At 37.6% G+C, this 20,000-nt stretch overlaps 1 protein-coding gene across 1 annotated transcript in view; it reads left to right on the top strand.

The window, feature by feature from the left end:
• Positions 1-20,000, top strand: part of ND-42 (NADH dehydrogenase (ubiquinone) subunit ND-42) — a 240,166-nt gene that overhangs the window by 161,871 nt on the left and 58,295 nt on the right. Inside the window, exon 5 of the mRNA XM_068394630.1 lies at positions 19,811-19,925. Coding sequence (XP_068250731.1) covers positions 19,811-19,925 — 115 coding nt within the window. The remainder of the gene's footprint in view (positions 1-19,810; positions 19,926-20,000) is intronic.

The raw sequence follows: 20,000 nt of genomic DNA, 5'->3' as shown, positions 1-20,000 counted from the left end.
CGAGGACCAGGAGACATTTCATTGGCAGGTTTTTCTCAGCTAAATATTTTTTGAATGCCAGATCAAAGCACAGATTAACCCATTCTGTGAAGGAATGGCACGTAACCCAAGCCTTAGCATTAGCGCGTCACATCACTTGCAGTTTTTCTTTCAAGATCCTTTGGGTTTTTCTTTCAAGATCCTTTGGGTTTTGAAAGCACGTGGGTTTTCTGAGTGGTGAACCAGCAGTGGCTTGACCTCACAGTCACGGCTGGCATTGGCACACAAGGCTAGAGTTAACCGGTCCTTCATGGGTTTATGGCCTGGTAGTCTCTTCTCCTCTGCCGTGATGAATGTCCCGGGCATTTTTCTTCCAGTAAAGGCCAGTTTCATCTTAGTTGAACACTTGTTGGGGGATGTATCCTTGTTCTGCGATAACCGAGGCAAAGGTTTTGACGTAGTCCGCCGCGGCTTTCGAGTCGGAACTTGTTGCTTCCCCATGCCTCACAACCGAGTGTATCCCAGTCGGATTTTTTAAATTATTCAACCAGACACGACTGGCTTTGAAGGTTTCCGCTGGCGTCGAAGTCTCCCCTTTCTCAGCTGCTTGCTTTCCTTTCAAGTCATCGTAGATTCCGCTGGCCTTTTCGCAGATGATCGTCTCAGCCACACTATCTTCCGCCAACTGTTTCTCCTTTATCCATATTAAAAGAAGCCTCTCCATCTCGTCATGAATATCACTGCGCAGCTTGGAAAGGAAAGTTAAGTGCTTTGGAAAGCTTGGTGATCTTTATACCATCCTTCTGCTTAAGGATGGTACATATTGTTGACGTACTCCTTTCATATTGGCTAGCCAGCTCAGTCACTCAGTACACCTCTCATGTTTTTCAATTATTTCATGCTTCATCTCGATTGTCATCATACGCTTTATCCTTTCACTACCCTTGTTTGCATTCGCTTGCTTTAGACCGATTGCTTATTCACTTAATTCTGTACTGATTAACGCAAAAAACACATAAAAAATGCAAACACCACGGCCGATGTTCGAAGATAACTTTACGCGACGGAGGTCCGACAGGAAAGAGCGAGTGATGCTGTCCTTGTGAGCAGCCTCTCGCACACTCGGCCACATAGGGAATAGTCTTGTATCCTCGTATCTTGAGGCGAAAATTTGCTAGAAACTTTCCTCGTATCTCAAATTTGTCTCGTGTCTTGTGGCGAAAATTTGCTTGAAACATTCCCCGTATCAAATTTTTTGTATGTTGGGACACTCGTATGTCGAGGTATTACTATATATATATATATATATATATATATATATATATATATATATATATATATATATATATATATACAGTATATATACAGAGTATATTATATATGTATATGTATATGTGTATATATATATATATAGAGAGAGAGAGAGAGAGAGAGAGAGAGAGAGAGAGAGAGAGAGAGAGAGAGAGAGAGAGAGAGAGAGAGAAGAGTTTAAAGACCTAGACCTACATGGCTGAGGACTATGAAGCATAAGGTATGAAAGGACAGCTGGAGATATACTGATTTAAAAGCTTAAGATAGAGATGACTGGCAAAACCTAACTGAGGCCCTTTGCACCAATAAGCATAGGAGGAGATGATGTTATATATGCATGTGTGTGCATAAATATATATATGTATATGTATATATATATATATATATATATATATATATATATATATATATATATATATATATATATGCACACACACATGCATATATAACACCACCATCTCCTCCTATGCTTATTGGTGCAAAGGGCCTCAGTTAGGTTTTGCCAGTCATCTCTATCTTGAGCTTTTAAATCAGTATATCTCCAGCCGTCCTCTCGTACCTTATGCTTCAAAGTCCTCAGCCATGTAGGTCTGGGTCTTTGAACTCTTCTAGTGCCTGGTGGAGCCCAGTTGAAAGTTTGGTGTACTAATCTCTTTCGTAGTGCCATCTCCATCTGCCTTCACCCTTATCTCATCCACATATGGCACTCGAGTAATCTCTCATATAGTTTCATTTCTAATCCTGTCCCATTTAACTCCCAATGTTCTTCTGAGGGCTTTGTTCTCAAATCTGTTAAATTTGTTGGATACTGTATAATTTCATGTCATATCACGACTCATGTCCATACAGTAACACCAGTCTCACTAAATTGATATATAGTCTGATTTTTGTGTGTAATTTCAGGCGATTTGATTTCCAAAATTTATTTAATCTAGTCGTTGTTTGATTTGCTTTTTTCAATCTATCATTAAACTCCAATTGTAAGAACCCTGTATTAGAGATCATATTCCTAAGTATTTAAATGATTCTACCTCATTAATACTTTCTCCCTCCAATGATATTTCATCTTTCATTGTATTTTTTTGTTTTCATCATCTCTGTCTTGCTTCTGTTCATCTTAGCCCAACCTCCTGAGATATTTCATGTGTTCTGTTAAGCAAGCATTGCAAATCCTGTGTTGTTCTGCTAATAAGGACAGCGTCATCAGCGAACCCTATGTCAGCTAATTTCCTATTATTAATCCAGTCCAATCTTTCTCCACTATCTCCAACTGTTCTATGCATTACGAAATCCATGAGGATAAACAACAGGTGTCAATACATTCCCTTGGAGTACTCCACTGATCACTTGAAATTAAGTTTTTAAGACTCCACTAATTTTAACATTGCACTTTATGCTCATAAACAGACTCAATCAAATTTACACTTTTAAGAGGAACTCCATAATAATGCAGGACTGTCCACAAAATTGGCCGGTACACTCTATCAAAGGCTTTTTCATAGTCCACAAATGGCATCAACAGTGGATTCCTATATTCTACACATTGCTATACAGGATGTCTTAAAATGAAAATTTGGCGAGTACAACTTCTACCTTTTTTTTTAAATCCTGCTTTTTCATCTCAGTTTCTTCGAGACCAGGGGGGTGACCAGGGGTATTGTCGAGGACCAGGAGACATTTCATTGGCAGGTTTTTCTCAGCTAAATATTTTTTGACTGCCAGACCAAAGCACAGATTAACCCATTCTGTGAAGGAATGGCACGTAACTCAAGCCTTAGCATTACCTCTGTAATTATTGCAATCAGTCAAATTTTTTTTTTTTTCCATTTTCACCAACACTCCTAACTCCCATTCATCAGGTTTACCCTCTTCATGCCACATTTGACAAAATAATCTTATAATTATTCTGGGAGTCAATTCATTTTCAGCCAATATCATCTCGGCAGTTATTCCACCAGATCTAGGGGCTTTCAATCTCCGAGTTTTTATTTTTTTTATTTTTAAATAGCTTTGACTTCGAAGACACTGAATTTATTTATGGGCACATCAAGGTCTTTCTCAGCTTCAGCTATATCAATCAAATTATTCCCTTCATACCTCCTATTCATGACCTCACTTAAGTGTTCCATTCAACGTTGCCTTTCTTCATCTTCAGCTTTTGTAACAGATCTATCTCTCTTTCGGATGGGTATACTGTATGCTGCTTTTTTTATCCCGTAAGATTTTGTTAATAATTCTATGAGCAATTCTTATACCATAGCCACTCCCTGAATTCATAGCTTTGTCAGCCTCATTTGCTTTACTTTCTAAATATGCTCTCCAGTCAGTCCTGGCTTTTCTTTTGACTTCACTCTCAATACTGGAATACTTAGCATGCTCTACCTTGTAATTTTCATTACTTCCTCGAAAACTTTCAACAATCAATTTCTGTCTTGGTCTCCTTTTTATAGTATCCCAAGTATCATTTGATATCCATGGCTTCCTCCTTGTAACTACATGTCCCGAAACTTTCCTACCAAGTGACTGATATATGCTCTTGATATCACACCATTCTTCGTTAATTGTCTGCTCTTCTCTTAAATTCTACTAAGACTGCGAATCGATTCCAACATTGAATTGCAGTTTTCTCTGTCCTCTTTTAAAAGCTTATTTGTATCAAACCTCTGTATTCTTTTTATTAATGGCAATGTGATCTATTTGATTTTTGTAATTGCTACATGGTGAATTCCATGTATATCTTTGGATATTCTTGTGTTGAAAAAAGAGTGCCTCCAATGACAAGATTGCTTGCTGAACAGAAACATATGAAATGTGCTCCTTTTTCATTTGCAACTTTGCCAGGACCCTCGAAACCTATTACATTCTGTATCCCTTGATTATTCCTACCAACTTTAGCATTGAAGTAGCCAATCACAATTTTCATATCTCTCTTTGAGATCTCATCTGTTACACACTGCAGTTCTTCATAGTATTCATCTTTCCACTCTTCAAGGGAATAATTTTTTGGGGTATAGCAAACTATAATACTCATCTTGCACTTCTTTGATTTGAAATTTGCTAGTAGCAATCTACTATTTACAGTTCTGCACTCAGGTAATGCTTTTTCTGCTCTTGTTGTCATCATCAATCCTACCCCTTTTCTTCCAACTCCATCTGATCTTCCTTAGTAGATATATATATATATATATATATATATATATATATATATATATACACCCTGTTCTAAGGTTTCCTTACTAATCCCCTTACATGTTTCACTTAGGGCCTAGATATCCAAAGTATATTTCATAAATTCACTCTCCACTTGCTGTAACTTCCCAATCTGGTTCTAACATTCCAATTACCTATTTTCAATTCTTTTTTAGTATTTATAAACTGGGAGATTCTTACCACCCTGCTACGCCCGGAACTGGGGCCCCTTCTTTCATTATCTCTATCCATGACTGACTATATCCATAGAGGATTCATTGGCTAGTGACATCAAAGGATACCCAGTTCCTTGTGATGCAGCTTGCCTGTCTAAGGCAAGTGACCCCTGCTGATCCATACTAATTCTATTAAGATCAACCACCAGGCATCAGGAGTAAAAGGCGAAGAGAGAGTGTCCATCCCCTTAAACCCAATCCGTCACCCTGCGGCTCGTGACTTCATGTGAAATTAGGGGCCATTTCCTCCACAGCCAAAGGTCTCATTACTCCACCAAGTTGCTCATCCGCTTATTCGAGTTTAACAGTGATGCCTCACAACAGAAAATTAATTGGTTCCGTAAGGGCTTTCGTAGAGTGATTTCTTCGTGTAGTGAGTCGCCTTTTACATGTAAATAGCCTAATTCGTTCCAGACCCTAGAAAAACACCCCATTAAATGATTATAAAAATGATATTCGCCACTAAACAGTACTAAATATATGAAAAGGACTTTTTGATCATTTAATAATAAATTAAAATTAGTATTCTGAAAAAGAAGTGTTTAATTAGAGCAAACAGTAAAAATAAAGTAACAAAAATGTGGAACCTTAACCTTGGAGTGAGGCGATGTCCGAGAGCAAAGTGCGGGGCGGTAGAGGAGCATGAAAACGCCGGAAAACGTTTACGTACAAGTGGCAGAAAATGGAAACACTTACTTAACAAAACAGATTTATAAATGACAGAAAACATTAACACTTGATTGCAGGAAGTGCATCTCCAAATGGGAAGAAATATTAATGCGTAACTTTACGATAAACTTGAAATAAATTTTTTTTCTTTTTCTATTTTTTTTTTACATTTGGTGTTTTCTAAATTTAATTGGTTGAAGGATCAGATTAGCCTCTGACTTATCCCATTTCCTGAGATTGAATTAGACTTAAATTTAAAATTGAATTTTTTCTGTCTTGACACCATATCAGTCCCATTGGTCCCTCCCCTGATGACCACGAATTTCTATACATCTCTCTCTCTCTCTCTCTCTCTCTCTCTCTCTCTCTCTCTCTCTCTCAGACCTGTGCAGTTTGATGGATGTAATGATGATTATGGTGTTAGTGCACAGGCATAATGAGGCCTCCTCGTCAGATATCGAAGAGGCAGGTGGTGGCAGAGATCAGTCTCCCTCTCCTCTCGTAGAGGCTTCAGTTTCAGTCAGAGGCTTTTCTGTTGGAGATGCTGCTGGTGTAGAACATGGTGATAGGTAGTTGCTGTTTTTTTTTTTTTTTTTCTGCTGCAAAATCCTATTGTACAAGGACATAACCGATGGTGACTGATGTAGTAGCGACCCTGATTGGTGATTGCCAGACTGGAGTTTGAGTCCTCCTCAAACTCGTTAGTTTCTTTGGTCGCTGCAACCTCATCATCCTTTTGAGCTAAGGATGGGGGTTTGGGGGAGCCTGTAGGTCTACCTGCTGAGTCATCAGCAGCCATTGCCTGGCCCTCCTTGGTCTTAGCTTAGGTGGAGAAGGGGCTTTGGCGCTAATCATATTATATATCGTCCGTCTCCAGGGCATTGTCCTGCTTGATAGGGCAATGTCACTGCCCCTTGTCTCCGCCATTCGTGAGTGGCCTTTAAACCTTTAAACACGGCTGATAAACTCGACAGCTCGAACCATATTATCGTCCATGTCTTGTACAAATCGTTGCATTGCCCTTGCCCTGTTACACAATTGTTGCAGTTTCTGCAGGGTAAGGCCACGCACTTCCATTTCTTCATCTTGCTCTTCGCTTTTTTCTTCACTTGCAGACTTCATCTCGAGGTCTGCATCTGTCAGTGGGCATTGATAGGCCATTGATGGCTTCTCCCGTCATATGTCTACGAATCCTTCATCCCTAATGACGCAAACCAGCCTCACCGCATTCTCCACTGCCGAGCAATGAATTTCATTGGGAGTGAAGCCTTTATAATCATGCACCACGTCAGACCATAATTTCTTGAAGCAAGAATTTATGGTCTCAGTTTTCATTTCCTTTAATGCTTGCTGGGTGTTAGTCAAGCATGACAATGTTGTAGTTACTCCAGTACCCTTAATGGTGAAGCCTTTGTCGTTGTCAACTGCTGCGATGAGGCCTTCCAAAGTGGAATGAGTGTAGAGTTACTTGAAGGCAGGAATGACACCTTGATTCATCGGCTGAATTAGAAATGTGGTGTTAGGGTGCAGAAACTTGATCAGAACCCCTTCATATTGCAGGTCTATTGCATGGCCTCTTGCACAGTCCTTCAAGAGGAGGACCTGTAAAGGGAGGCCCCTTGGGCCAGATACAGCTTCACCTAGGGAATGAAGAAATGGAAGAACCATCGAGGGTCAGTGCTTCCGTTATCCAGGCCTTAGAGTTATGCATCCAATACACGGGGAGTAGAGTTTTAGTTTTATTTTAAAGGCCCTTCGATTGGCCTTATAAATAAGTCCTTGGATGATCATAAAGCCAGCAGCATTGCCACACATGATGAGAGTGACGAGGGCAGTCCTTGTGGGCCTTGAATCCTGGCCTCTTCACTTCATCCTTTAAGAGAAATGTACGAGAAAGCATCCTCTTCCAAAAGAGACCTGTCTCGTCCATGTTAAAACTTGCTCAGAGAGGTAGCCGCCATCACTGATAAGCTTAGGAAACTCATCCTCCATGTAATGAGGAGCAGCATCAGTGTCAGCAGATGCAGCCTCACCATTCATGGTTTGGAGGCCGTATCTCTATTAAAATTTATTGAACCAGCCTTTACTGGCTGTAAAGCCTTGTCCTTGAGGAGGCAAATCACGCTTGGTAGAGCTAGTACTGGCTTCAGGTTTGTCAGGATCATCTTCAGCTGCTTCAGCATCTCCTTTATCGTTGTCATCAGGGAAGGTTTGATCATAGAGATTTGTCCTTTGTCGTGATCATATTAGTGTCCAAACTCACGTTTTTTTCCTGCAGTCAGCAATCACCAAGGCTAATGCAGCTTCCATTTTTACAATTCTTTTATTATGCAGTTTCCACACATTTTGCTTCTTTATTGAAGTGTATTAGAGCAGTTTTACAGAAGTTTGCTTCATCTTTTTTCATGTAGCTCACTATCGATTCATTCACTCCGTTTCAACATACCTAAAAGTTTTACCTTTTCACTGATGGTCATCATCTTCCTCTTCCTCTGTGGCTCACTAGAAGAATCTTTTGCAGGGGCACAGCGCTTAGGAGGCATTGCAATTTCTTAACAAAGAGTTAATTTCAAACACAACACTAAGATACGGGAGAGACAGTTGACAGCATGAACTAGCATGGGGAAATACAACAAGGGAAAGAGCTGGGAGAGGATGCTTACTGGATACATCCACTCGTGCTCTCATTTGTCGATCTTGCGCTGGGTACCAATCATGTGCCTTGTTTGAGTGGCCATGGATGTGTACAAAGGCTCGGAGAGAGCTTCTCTCTTTGTCAGGTAATTTGGGAAACCGTATCTCTCACGCATCACAATGAAACAATACTTCTTTCTGCAATATGGCTGCCGATATGGCGTTAATTTTTAATTTTTATTTTTCGATGAATACCGTAGTTTATCAACAACTATGTGTATTATTTCTAAATACAGACATCTAAGTCATTGCCAAAATATTGCTTTATTACAAAATATCAACAAAATGTGAAAAGATAGATAAATACTGCATGAACAACTGTTTGGATACCATTAATTGGCATACAGTGGAACCTCTACACACGAACGTATCTACATCCAAATTTTCCAACATCCAAAGTAAAATTCGAGCAAATATTTGACTCTACATCCGAATTTTATTTCGACACACGAAGTGAACATTACACCATTGAGCGTCGAGTGCTCAGTTCTCTATTCTTGTGTGTATCGTGTGGTTGTCCTCTGTTTGGTCTGTTATTAACAGTGCTTATTTTCTTCCTTTTCTCACATTTCCTTTTTGATTTTACCTATAATCATGGTGCCTAAGAAGCTAAGTTTCAGTACAGGAAGAAGGCAATTCTTTCATTAGAATTGAAGCAAGAAATTATAGAAAAACATGAGAGCAGTGTGCATGTGAGTGATACTGTATGGCTAAACAATATGGCCAGAATAGGCCTATGATCTCGAGGATCATCAAGCTGAAGGCAGCCATTAAAGCAAATAACTATCGAAGGGGATCACCATTATTACAAGACATCTTAGCAATACCCTGGAAGAGATTGTTGGCAACGATCATTTGTGAGAAGGGCCAGCATGATGAACAGAAAAAAAGAAAAAAGTGAAGCAAAGAAAACCATGATAGCATTAACAAGCTCTTTTAAATAAGACTTATCTCTTTTTCTGTTTCTCTCTAAACATAGCATTAACATGTTTTTTAAATAAAATCTCTCTCTCTCTCTCTCTCTCTCTCTCTCTCTCTCTCTCTCTCTCTCTCTCTCTCTCTCTCTCTCGTTCTTCTTCGCTGTTATAGTGTTAGATACGTCTATTATTTTCTTTTCCGCTCTCTCGTTCTTCTTCGCTGTTATAGTGTTAGATACGTCTATTATTTTCTTTTCCGAGAGAGAGAGAGAGAGAGAGAGAGAGAGAGAGAGAGAGAGAGAGAGAGAGAGAGAGAGAGAGAAAGAAAGAGAGAGAGAGATTAAACAAAAATGTGTTTAGAGTACATATGATTTTTAACAGCGTCAACGAGTTGAAAAACAATTAAATGTAACTAAGAAAGTAATAACAGCTAATCTGAATTCCTTTATCAACTAAAACAAATATTGATACAAACACACTAGTGTACGTATGCACAAACACACACACAGGTGCAAAAATTGCTACGCAGTAAGAGAGACGGTCGAGGAGGAGGTAGAGATGGTGACTGCGATAACATACCGTAACTCGTCACTGAAAGTGATGAATATAAAAAATCAAAAGGAAAAAAATGTAAAATATATGAAATATAAAAATTAAAAAAAAAATAAATAAGCTAAGTTAGATTAAAATTTCCGTAGTGTAAGTTACGGTATGTTACCGCAGTTACCATCTCTACCTCCTCGCCGATCGTGTCTCCTCGTGCGTGTGTGTGTGTTTACGCATACGCACATGAGTGTGTTTGTATCAATATTTGTTTTAGTTAATAAAGGAATTCAGATTCGCTGATATTGTTTTTTTAGTTACATTTAACTGTCTTTCAACCGTTAACGCTGTTAAAAATCATATGTCCACAACACATTTTTGTTCAATCTCTCATTTTTGTTTAATCTCTCTCTCTCTCTCTCTCTCTCTCTCTCTCTCTCTCTCTCTCTCTCTCTCTCTCTCTCTCTCTCTCTCTCTCTCTCTCTCAGAAAAAATTAATAGACATCTCTAACACTAACAGTGAAGAAGAACAAGAGAATGAGAGAGAGAGAGAGAGAGAGAGAGAGAGAGTATTTATTTAAAGAACATGTTAACACCATGTCTACCTTCTCGCCGATCGTCCGTCTCCTGTCGTAGCAAATCCTACACCTGCGTTGGCCTGTCTCTAAGGTAAAGTGGCAATAAAACACATTTTTTATTTATCATTTCTTTACAATTATCTTTTTTACATGCTTCTTTCATATTATGCAGTTATGTTATTGTTATGTGTAATTATGTGTAGCCATTTATTAAGGATTTATTATGGGTTTTTAGGCTGAGGAACGAATTAAATGAATTACCATGTATTCTTATGGAAAAATTCGTTTCTACATCCGAACATTTTCTACATCCGAAGTTAGTTGTGGAACGAATTAAATTCGTATGTAGAGGTACCACTGTATTTGCATGTATATAACATTGGTAAGTAATCGGCTGACTGATCACCAAAACAAAATCAAATACCTCGTAACCTTCATTTATTAAAGAAAGTGCATTCAAAATAGATTTATCTACTACACATCAATGAGAATTGTAGGCTTATATTATGTCTGGTGTGTGTGAGTGTTTGTATGTCATTGCTGAGGTGTCTGAGGGTTGTCAAACTCCTCAACACAATTTTTATCGTAGTGTTAAGAAGCAGGGTGATTTTTGGGAGGCATTTTTCAGGAAAAAAATTGCATCTTGGGACATGGGAAACACAGTATTTTTGAAAAATTTGCGATGCAACGAGGCTGCTAAACTTGATCCCGAAGTCGTAAGGGATTACTGTATACACAAAATTCACACATGGTTTTTTTAATGTTCACACCTCATGAAGCTGTCACTAGGTGCAGTGAATGTAACCTCATTGTAACCATACAACTTATTTTTGGACCATGCAGTATTTCAAAAGAGAGAGAGATTTATGTTATGGCTTAAAACTTTTTTCAATATTTTATTTTTTATTGAGAATTTCTCTTTTTGAAGATTTTAACTATCAAGTGTTACCCACACATTACTATTCTTTGACTAAGTGCTTGTTTCTAGCCGAGATCCCCGTAATGATACAATTACTTGTATAGAAAAGGCAGAAACATCATTTGGCAACACTTTTAGTGCATGTAAGTTGTAAATGGAATGTAATAGGCTACCTGGCAATTTTTTTAGTCAGGCTATAGACAATAAAAGGCTCAAATTTCAGTACACTTCAAGAATTTTTCTTAATAATTCAGCTTTTTGCTATTTAACATTAAACTCCCCAATGAGAAAGTATATATCTTAAGTGGGAATTATATAATTATTAAAAGATAACGACTCGGATCTTGATAATCCATTCCATGAGAAGTGCTCTAGTTCTGAATCATCCAGTAATGAAGTTATTGACATATCCGATATATTCTATGCCATCACGTGAGGATATCTTTTCATTGCTGAGGGACCCTCTTAATGAGAGAATGCCTTGATGAAGTCATTGAGCTTCACCATCGCATATCATTCCCGTGCTGAAGCTTGGTGACGGGCAAGAGGGCTTTCGAACTTGGGGGAAATTGCTCGCCCAGTTCAAATCTAAATTTCTCACTCTCATCTTTTTTTTCCTCTTAAGGGGGCTGGCCAGAATGCCAATATATGAGAGTATAGGAAAAAAACAGAATTCTAAAAATATTCACCGAGCTTTGTATTTTATCAAAATTCTTCTTACTTTCATAGTTACAGGGTAATTAGTGTGTGTGTGTGTGTGTTGTGGATAGAGGAGTGGCTGCCTTTCATCACAGGAACCAAAAGAAGCAAGATATTGAGAAAAAGGATCATTTATGATGAAATTATGATAGGTAACTTTGTTTTTGTTTTTATTAATACCCCAAAAAACATAAAATTCATAATAATCATGATTTATTAATATTGTCTTTGTAAAAATTCAAAGAAAAACTTTGAACACCTGTATCTCAAAACAATACTTGTTGACCTTCAAATTCAATGGTCTCAATGGTCTCCCATTGTTTTAAAGATATAGCATTGAAATTTGCTATATAAGTTAGAAATGTATTATAAAACATGAAATGAAGCCCTATTTTCTTCCAATTTTTGTTTCATATTTTTATTTTTGTCCTGATATTTAGGGCTTATTTTTTTACCGTAATGAAAAAAAAATCATGTGGCAAAAAAAATTACTTTTAGGAAAAAAAACCTCGTATTATTGGAGGTCTATATCAGTTCTATATAGGGTAGTAATCCCTGATCTTAATGATAATTATCAAGGAATGAGATAGAATCTGAAAAACACTAATTTTCAGGATAAATCGCCCTGGCGTCGCAAATCTGAAGGTCAGAGGCAAAAATCCTAAGCTGTTTGGAGATGTCCTAAGTCACCTGACTAAGTGGTATGAACCATCCCCCTTAATATTACTTCAACCTTCTCCCAATTTTATAAACTTTCTTTCGTGTTGCAGTCCCAACTCTGAGAAAAAATTCCCTTATATGTGTGTATATATATATATATATATATATATTTTTTTTTTTTCCCTGTGGATGTGTGTGCATCCATTATAGCTGCTGGCGTAGCTGTTTACATCTGTTATTGCTGCCTGCTTCAGTGAATGGGAGGAGGTACCACGGTTAGGAGATATTTGCATTCAAAGCTATATGTGAGAGTATTGGATGATCTTAGTCATCCCGAAGATAGTTTGGGCCTTTTTGGCAGAACAATTCTCAAGTGTTGGGTCTGCGGAATCCAGGGCGATCCGATATTTGGGGTAGGAGTCTCTTCCTTTTGGTTGGAAGCCCATCATTATAGAAATGGGGAGGATGATTCCATATTTTCTTGGTTTTGGTTCTTACAGGCGGGTTCAGCTTAAACCTGTGCCTCTATATCAGTTTTGGTGCTATCCTTCGGGTAGGGTATGGAGTGGACCATCCGGGAAGTATACTCTCATTGTGCCGATAGTGGCGAGTGTAAATATCCTTTCCAACATGTAGTGCCTTAATATTCTTGAGCAGGTGAATCAAACTATTTCAAATCAAAATTTATCCTTTTATTTTTTCTTGTGGATTCTACCTTCAACGACCCCCCATCCCCTTGATATGTTGACTCGCTCTAGGCACTGTTGACCACCTCTGACAATTCATTTAAAGAATATTCCGCTGACGACTTAGGAACTAAAAAGGACCATTCTTTGAATATTCGAAAAAAGGGTAATATGTTCAACACAGGAAAATTGAAAATCCTGCATGTTACCCAAATTCCATGAGAAGCCAATTATGATTTAATACATAAGATATTTGAATGCTATGGATTAATAAAAGAAATTAGAATGAATCTTCAAGATGATAAATGGTATTCTTGGTTATTATTTAACTCATGAGGAAGCATTCAATGCAAGTCGTAACATTATGAATATTAAAGTAGGTAATATGAATATTAAGGGTGCTCTGTGTGAGGGGGTACCCAAAGATCTGGATGTCTACAGACCAGCAGACTGGATTGATAACGACGCAGAAATAGTTATACTGTACTATCCCAAAGAAAGCCATAACCACCAATGGGGCTTGTTGCTCAATCTAAAGGAGGTACAGAAAATTATTTTAAGATATGCAAATTTTTTCAAAGGAAGGTAGGAGATATATCTCGATTTGGTAAGAAAAGTTACTTGATAAATGCCCAGTCATACACAGTGTTATATTGTCCAATTTAAAAACAGAAACTGATGATATAAATTTGGACATCAAATCCCATCTAAACGTTAGCTATGGAAGGGGAGTGGTTTTCAATAGAGATCTATGTGAATTTACGGAAGAGGAGATATTGGCTATGTGTCCATTATCAGTGTGGAAAGTATATAAAGTACCTGGAACTTCAGTGATTATCCTTACTTTCCAGGATGCTGATATACCTTTCCACATTGACATAGAAAATTAAAGGATTAGAGTTCGATTTTTTAAGCTGAAGCCACTGCAATGTTTTAATTGCTTTAAATATGGGCATCCTTCCAAAGTTGTTATACTTGCTCCAATCTTTACCATGCAGAATGTACACTTGAGGCAAGGTTCTTGAACTGCAACTCTAATCATAAATTTAATGATAGGAGCTGCCAGTTATATAAGTTAGGAGAAGCTGCCCTCAATAAATCAAGTATTGAACATGTAAGAGTAGGGCATGCAAAGGGATTATTAAATAAATCAGCTACCTATGCAGACATTAAAAACAGGAGAAAAAGTTCCTCGGGAGTCATCTAAACCACCTATTACTGTAGATAGTTCTAGAAAAAAAAATCACACTCTACTGATAAAGTGCTGCATAAAAAGGCAAGACTATCTCCTAAAGATTTACCATTGTGTATCAACAAAAAGACATTGCCCACACTATCAAACCTTTATCCCCCAATACAAAGGATAGTGCTAACCGCTCCCAGCCCATGCCCTTACCTGATTTAATGGTGATTCCACTTTAAACCAAGTTACCAGTTGCACCTGTAATGGGGAAGGTACAAAAACTTGGTAGCTCACCACCTATTTATCGGAAAAGAGAGAGAGAGACCTTCATCTCTCTCACCCCCTTCCTTAAGAAATATTAGAGTTATGACATCAAATAAATATGATGTTTTGCCTGTTGATGTTTCTGATCAACCAGAAGACAATTTAAATAAATCAGACATTCAAGTTGAGGTACACCATCCCCATCAACAATTAGGTAACAAGGACAAAAAGAAAATCACAAACACAAAACTCAATTTATCAAGACCCTATCTAATAAAACCACCAGGAAATAGTGTTAGATCAAAAATTGTTAATGGGAAGACTTCATCCAAAAGATCTTCCAAAAAATAAACCATAGTTTTTTCTACCCTTTTGCAATGGAATTGTCGGGTTTAAGGGCCAAATATGAAGAACTGGAGCTCTTCATTCACGAGCATTTCCCAATACTTGTATGTCTACAGGAAAGCAAGCTTCATGTTAATACCCCTTGTCCTCGCAAATATATTAGCTATAGGACTCCATATGATCACCAAGTAGGGAGCCATGGCGGAAGTATCATATACGTTCGTCGAGATGTTCCCCAAATATCTTTGTCTGTTCATACTCCTCTGCAGGCAGTGGTTGTACAGATTGATATAGGGAGAAAATATACAATGTGCTCTCTGTACTTGCCTCCAAATGATAACATATCGTATGATAATTTAGTAGAGGTGATTCAACAGATCCCTCATACTTTTCTTTTACTTGGAGATTTGAATGGTAGACATTCTTTGTGTGGTGATGTTTTAGCAAACACCAGGGCAATATTATATCATCAATTGTGGAAAACGAGGATGTCGGACTCCTTAATACAGGAGAGACCACACACTTCCATGTTTAGACAGGTACCTTGTCATGCATTGACCTTTCAATTGCAAGCTCTAACTGCCTTTTCGATTTCAATTAGAGGACATTGGATGATTGGCATACTAGTGATCATGCACCAGTCAATATAAGTACCAACAATGGTCCACCTTTACAAAGAAAAATGGAATTTTGAAAAGGCGAACTGGGTTAAATTTTGTGAGCTAAGTGAAATCGAGGGGAGTGCAGAAAAGTTTGAACAGTAGAGCACAGTTCCGTCGTGCCATGAAAGAAACTAGGCGCCTATCTTGGGTATCTTGTTTCCTCAGTCAACAGTAGAACACCACCATCTTATGTATGGAGGAAAATAAAAAAGATTGCAGGTGAATTTACCCCAAACCCACCACCAGTGTTGAAGGTGAACGGTCAGTATATGACTGAAGCAAATGATGTTAGCAATGCCCTAGCTGATCATTTCTCAAATTATCATGCAAGTGTGAAGCAGCTCCTGGTCACCAGTATAGGATCATTGAAGAAAAGAAAATTTTAAATTTTGCAATAGGAAGGGAAGCGTATAATTCTTCTTTTATAGAAAGAATTTGACTCCGCACTTGCTACTTATAATGACACAGCCCCTATATCCGATGGAATTCCATATGCAATGATTAAACATATACCTATTAATACAAAGTTATTTATTTTAAACATTATTAACTAGCCATTATTTTAGCCTTTTTAAAACCTGTTAACCCTTTTACCCCCAGGCTATTTGGAAATTTCCAACCCTTAACCCCCAGGGGGTTATTTTTTTCCCAGCACATTTTGCAGTATATTTTTTTAAATTGCTCTAACAACCTTAATTTTTGTCATAGAGAGGTCAGGTTGGTCTCATTCTCTTGGAACATGCCTGAATTTTCTCAAAAAATTATCAAAAATATGAAAAAAAAAAATTTTATAGCATTTTTTTGCAAGGATGTACCGGTACGTCCATGGGGGTAAAGGGATGGGTTTTGTGAAACGTACCAGTACGTCCTTTTGGGGGTTAAAGGGTTAAGGACAAGTTTTTACCAGCAAACTATCGAACAATTGCATTGACATTTTTTTTATGTAGAATCATGGAGAAGATGGTCAATGTAAGACTCATGTGGTACCTTATAAAGAAGGGTATTTTATCTCCTATTCAGTGTGGATTTGGAAAAATGCACTCAACGACTGATGTGTTGATACGACTGGAGTCCTCTATTTGTGAAGCCTTTCCTTCCAAACAGCACCATATAAGTCTTTTTTTTTTTTTTTTACCTTGGAAAAGCATATGAGATATGGTATACTTAAAACCATTCATGAATTGGGATTAAGAGGAGAGCTACCACTGTTTATTCAATCATTTCTTTCACTTAGAGTTTTTCAAGTGAGAGTCGGGGAAACTCTATTAGAGAGTAAATGTCAGGAAAAGGAGTTCCTCAGGGTAGTGTGCTGAGTGTAACCCTGTTTGCACTTGCAATTAATGGGATATCCTCAGTCATTCCCCAGGATGTTCTCAACACTATTTGTGGAAGATCTCTCTATATCATTTGCTGGAGCTAGAATCGCAATGGATGAGAGAAAACTGCAACTCTCAAATGACAAAATTATCCAGTGGGCCGATATGAATGGATTTAAGTTCTCGATAAGTAAGACTTTGGTTGTCCATTTTCTGTCATATTCAGGGATTACATCCAGACCCGGATATATACATCAAAGGTCAATGGATCCCAGGTGTAAGTGAAGCTAAATTTTTAAGCTTGATATTTGATTGTAGTCTTACATGGGTTTCTCACTTAAAAGCATTAAAAGCTAAATGTTTTGAGGCTCTGAATCTTTTAAAAGTATTGTCCCATACATCATGGGGGCAGACTGCAATACTATTTTAAAATTATACAAGGCCCTGATTTTTTCAAAAATTAGTTATGGGTGTGAAATATACTCCCCAGCCACCCAAAGCCGATTAAAGATATTAGATTTAATACATCATGCTGGTGATAGATTGTCCACAGGAGTGTTTAGAACTTCGCTTATCACAAGTCTCCATGTTGATGCTGGAGAATTACCTTTAGACCATTACCAAAAGTCTTCTATTGTTCGGTATTGGTTAAGGTTGCAAAGACTTCCTAGTTCTCAAGCATATCAGACTGCAAGCCTTGTAAAGCTCACATCATACTTTTGAGTTGCACCCAAAATCTCCTCGACCTAATGGTTTTCAGGTTAAACAATTAATGAACAGTCTTTATATAATTAGAAGTAAGGTGCTTCCATTAAAGATACCATCAATGCCTCCATGGAAATTACCAGAGGTATCTTTTTGTAAATACTCTATTCGAGTTAAAAAGAATAAGACTGACTTAGAATCCAGGTCTCTTTTTATGGAACATGTTGCAGAACATAGGGGATCAACTTTTATATATTCTGATGGCTCCAAATCTGATGCTGGAGTTGGATTTGGAGTACATGGTAATGGTTTTAATTGTAGAGATGCACATCCTCCAACAGCTTCCATTTTTACTGCCGAACCGTATTGCATACTAACTGCTATTGAGAAAGTAGCATTGGAGGAGGAGGATAATTTTACCATTTTTAGTGATGCAAGGAGTGTCCTTCAAGCTCTAGGAGTTTTTTATTCTATAATCTTTTAGTTTTAAAGTTTTTAGAATGGCTTTTTATTATTGGACTGAGAGATATAATGGTTCGATTTTGTCGGGTTCCAGCTCATGTAGGTGTGTCTGGGAATGAGAAAGCAGATTTACTGGCAAAGAATGCTGCATCCGAGTTGCTACCAAGAAGGTATCCCATTCCCTGTAATGATTTCTTACCTAACATCAGGAAATTGTTTTGTAATAATTGGCATAAGCACTGGGATAGTCTAGATGGCAATAAAATGAGAGAAGTAGCAAATGTCATATCTCCTTGGAGGTATAACATGATGCCCCGAAAGTGGGAGATGTCTCTTTGTTGTCTCCGTATTGTTCACACTCGGTTGACAAATAAGTTTCTGCTAAAGGGCCAACACCAACCGTATTGCGACAACTGTTTGGTACCTTTAACAGTGAGGCATTTGTCGACCGAATGCCCCAATTGTAACATCTTAAGAAGCGGATATCTATTTGAGGCTCGAAGTGAGGATGGCAGGTTCATCCTTGCCAAGATTCTTGGACATGATGTGTCTTACTATGCGAGCGGCATTTTTAGATTTATTTCAGAAGCAAGTCTTTGGAAAACTAAGTTTTGTAATGTCATCTTAACTTTCATGGTTTTAATTGAATATTCTTTTTTTTTTATACATATATAATAAATTATATCGGCATCAATGACCTTAGATGTCAGGATGTATTAAATCTGTCAATTAATCAATTATTACCGAGTGACGGGACAAGAGAGATTTTTTCCTTAATTATATGCTGTATTAGCTGTGCCAGCGAGCTTGTGAATGCAACTGAACTGTATTTGGTCGGAGCATGAGTATTTATACAACCCGTTCCAGTCAAGAACGGCACAAAAATTCAAATATAATGGTACAGGAAAATACAGGAATGGAGAAGTTATCAGTGAGAGAGGATAGCGATAACAGTATACTAAAAATAAGAAATGCCATTACGGTGTAGAAGTGTGAGTAATACACATGCGGACATAACATTAATGTAAATAGTATTTTTTCCTCCAAATTTAATCGGGCCAGCTTTGTGAGAGTCGAGTGTGGACTCTTTGGGCTGTTGAATTTCCTCCCATTTGATAATAATAAAGGGGAGCCTCATAGAAATAATGTCATGTCTGTTATAAATTCAATGTTGATATTTGAGGAGAGGATATAAATTTGGATGCTCTACATGACATTGATTTCTTTAAAGAAGTTTAATGTTTCATTTTGATTAATTTAGTAATTTAAATATGTAAATAGTATGCTGCTATGATTTTTATATTTTATAGAATTTTGAATAATCTCAATTAGGACAGCAAATGAAGAACTTCACCAATCTCAGTGCATGGCCTCTGGGCTATTTATAATCCAATCCAATCTATTTGCTGGAGGAGTAGTAGACACCTATTGTGAGTTAAATTTTTACAAATACAAAAGGCATTCTGATGGAGTTACGTTTATGTACTGTCGTGCACATTTTTTTCCCCAAACTTACCTTCAAGTACAACTGGCTGGGTTTCCCCAGTAGCATCTTGGTGCTGAATGTCCTTCCCGATCTCAGTGCCAGACCTTATAGCCCAAATTCTGTACATCCATCAATTTTTCCATCACCACTGAAATAATGATATTGGACTTCTCAAGATAATGGTTTGTATTTTTTTTTTTTTTTAGAAAAATATATATTTTTTTTTTTTCAAGAATAGGAAAGTGTTAGTTTAGCAGTATTGGGATTAAGTTGATAATGGTGTAATTTGTTTTAATTTTTCTTTTAGGTATACCAAATATAGACATTACTTCATGAAGTGGTTAACAGTACCTGATTTCTCTGTGGAAGAATTGATTATTCCAGCAGGAGACCACAAGCAGTACATGGATGTTTTACTTTCGGTATGTATCAAGGGAATTTCACTCCATTCTTTTAGAGTAGTATTACAGCACAGGTGGTCCTCAGGTAAGTTGGAT

Source organism: Palaemon carinicauda, chromosome 20, assembly GCF_036898095.1.
Source record: "Palaemon carinicauda isolate YSFRI2023 chromosome 20, ASM3689809v2, whole genome shotgun sequence".
NCBI lineage: Eukaryota > Metazoa > Arthropoda > Malacostraca > Decapoda > Palaemonidae > Palaemon > Palaemon carinicauda.
The sequence above is the reverse complement of the archived record's forward strand: the minus strand, read 5'-3'. Positions and strand labels throughout refer to the sequence as shown.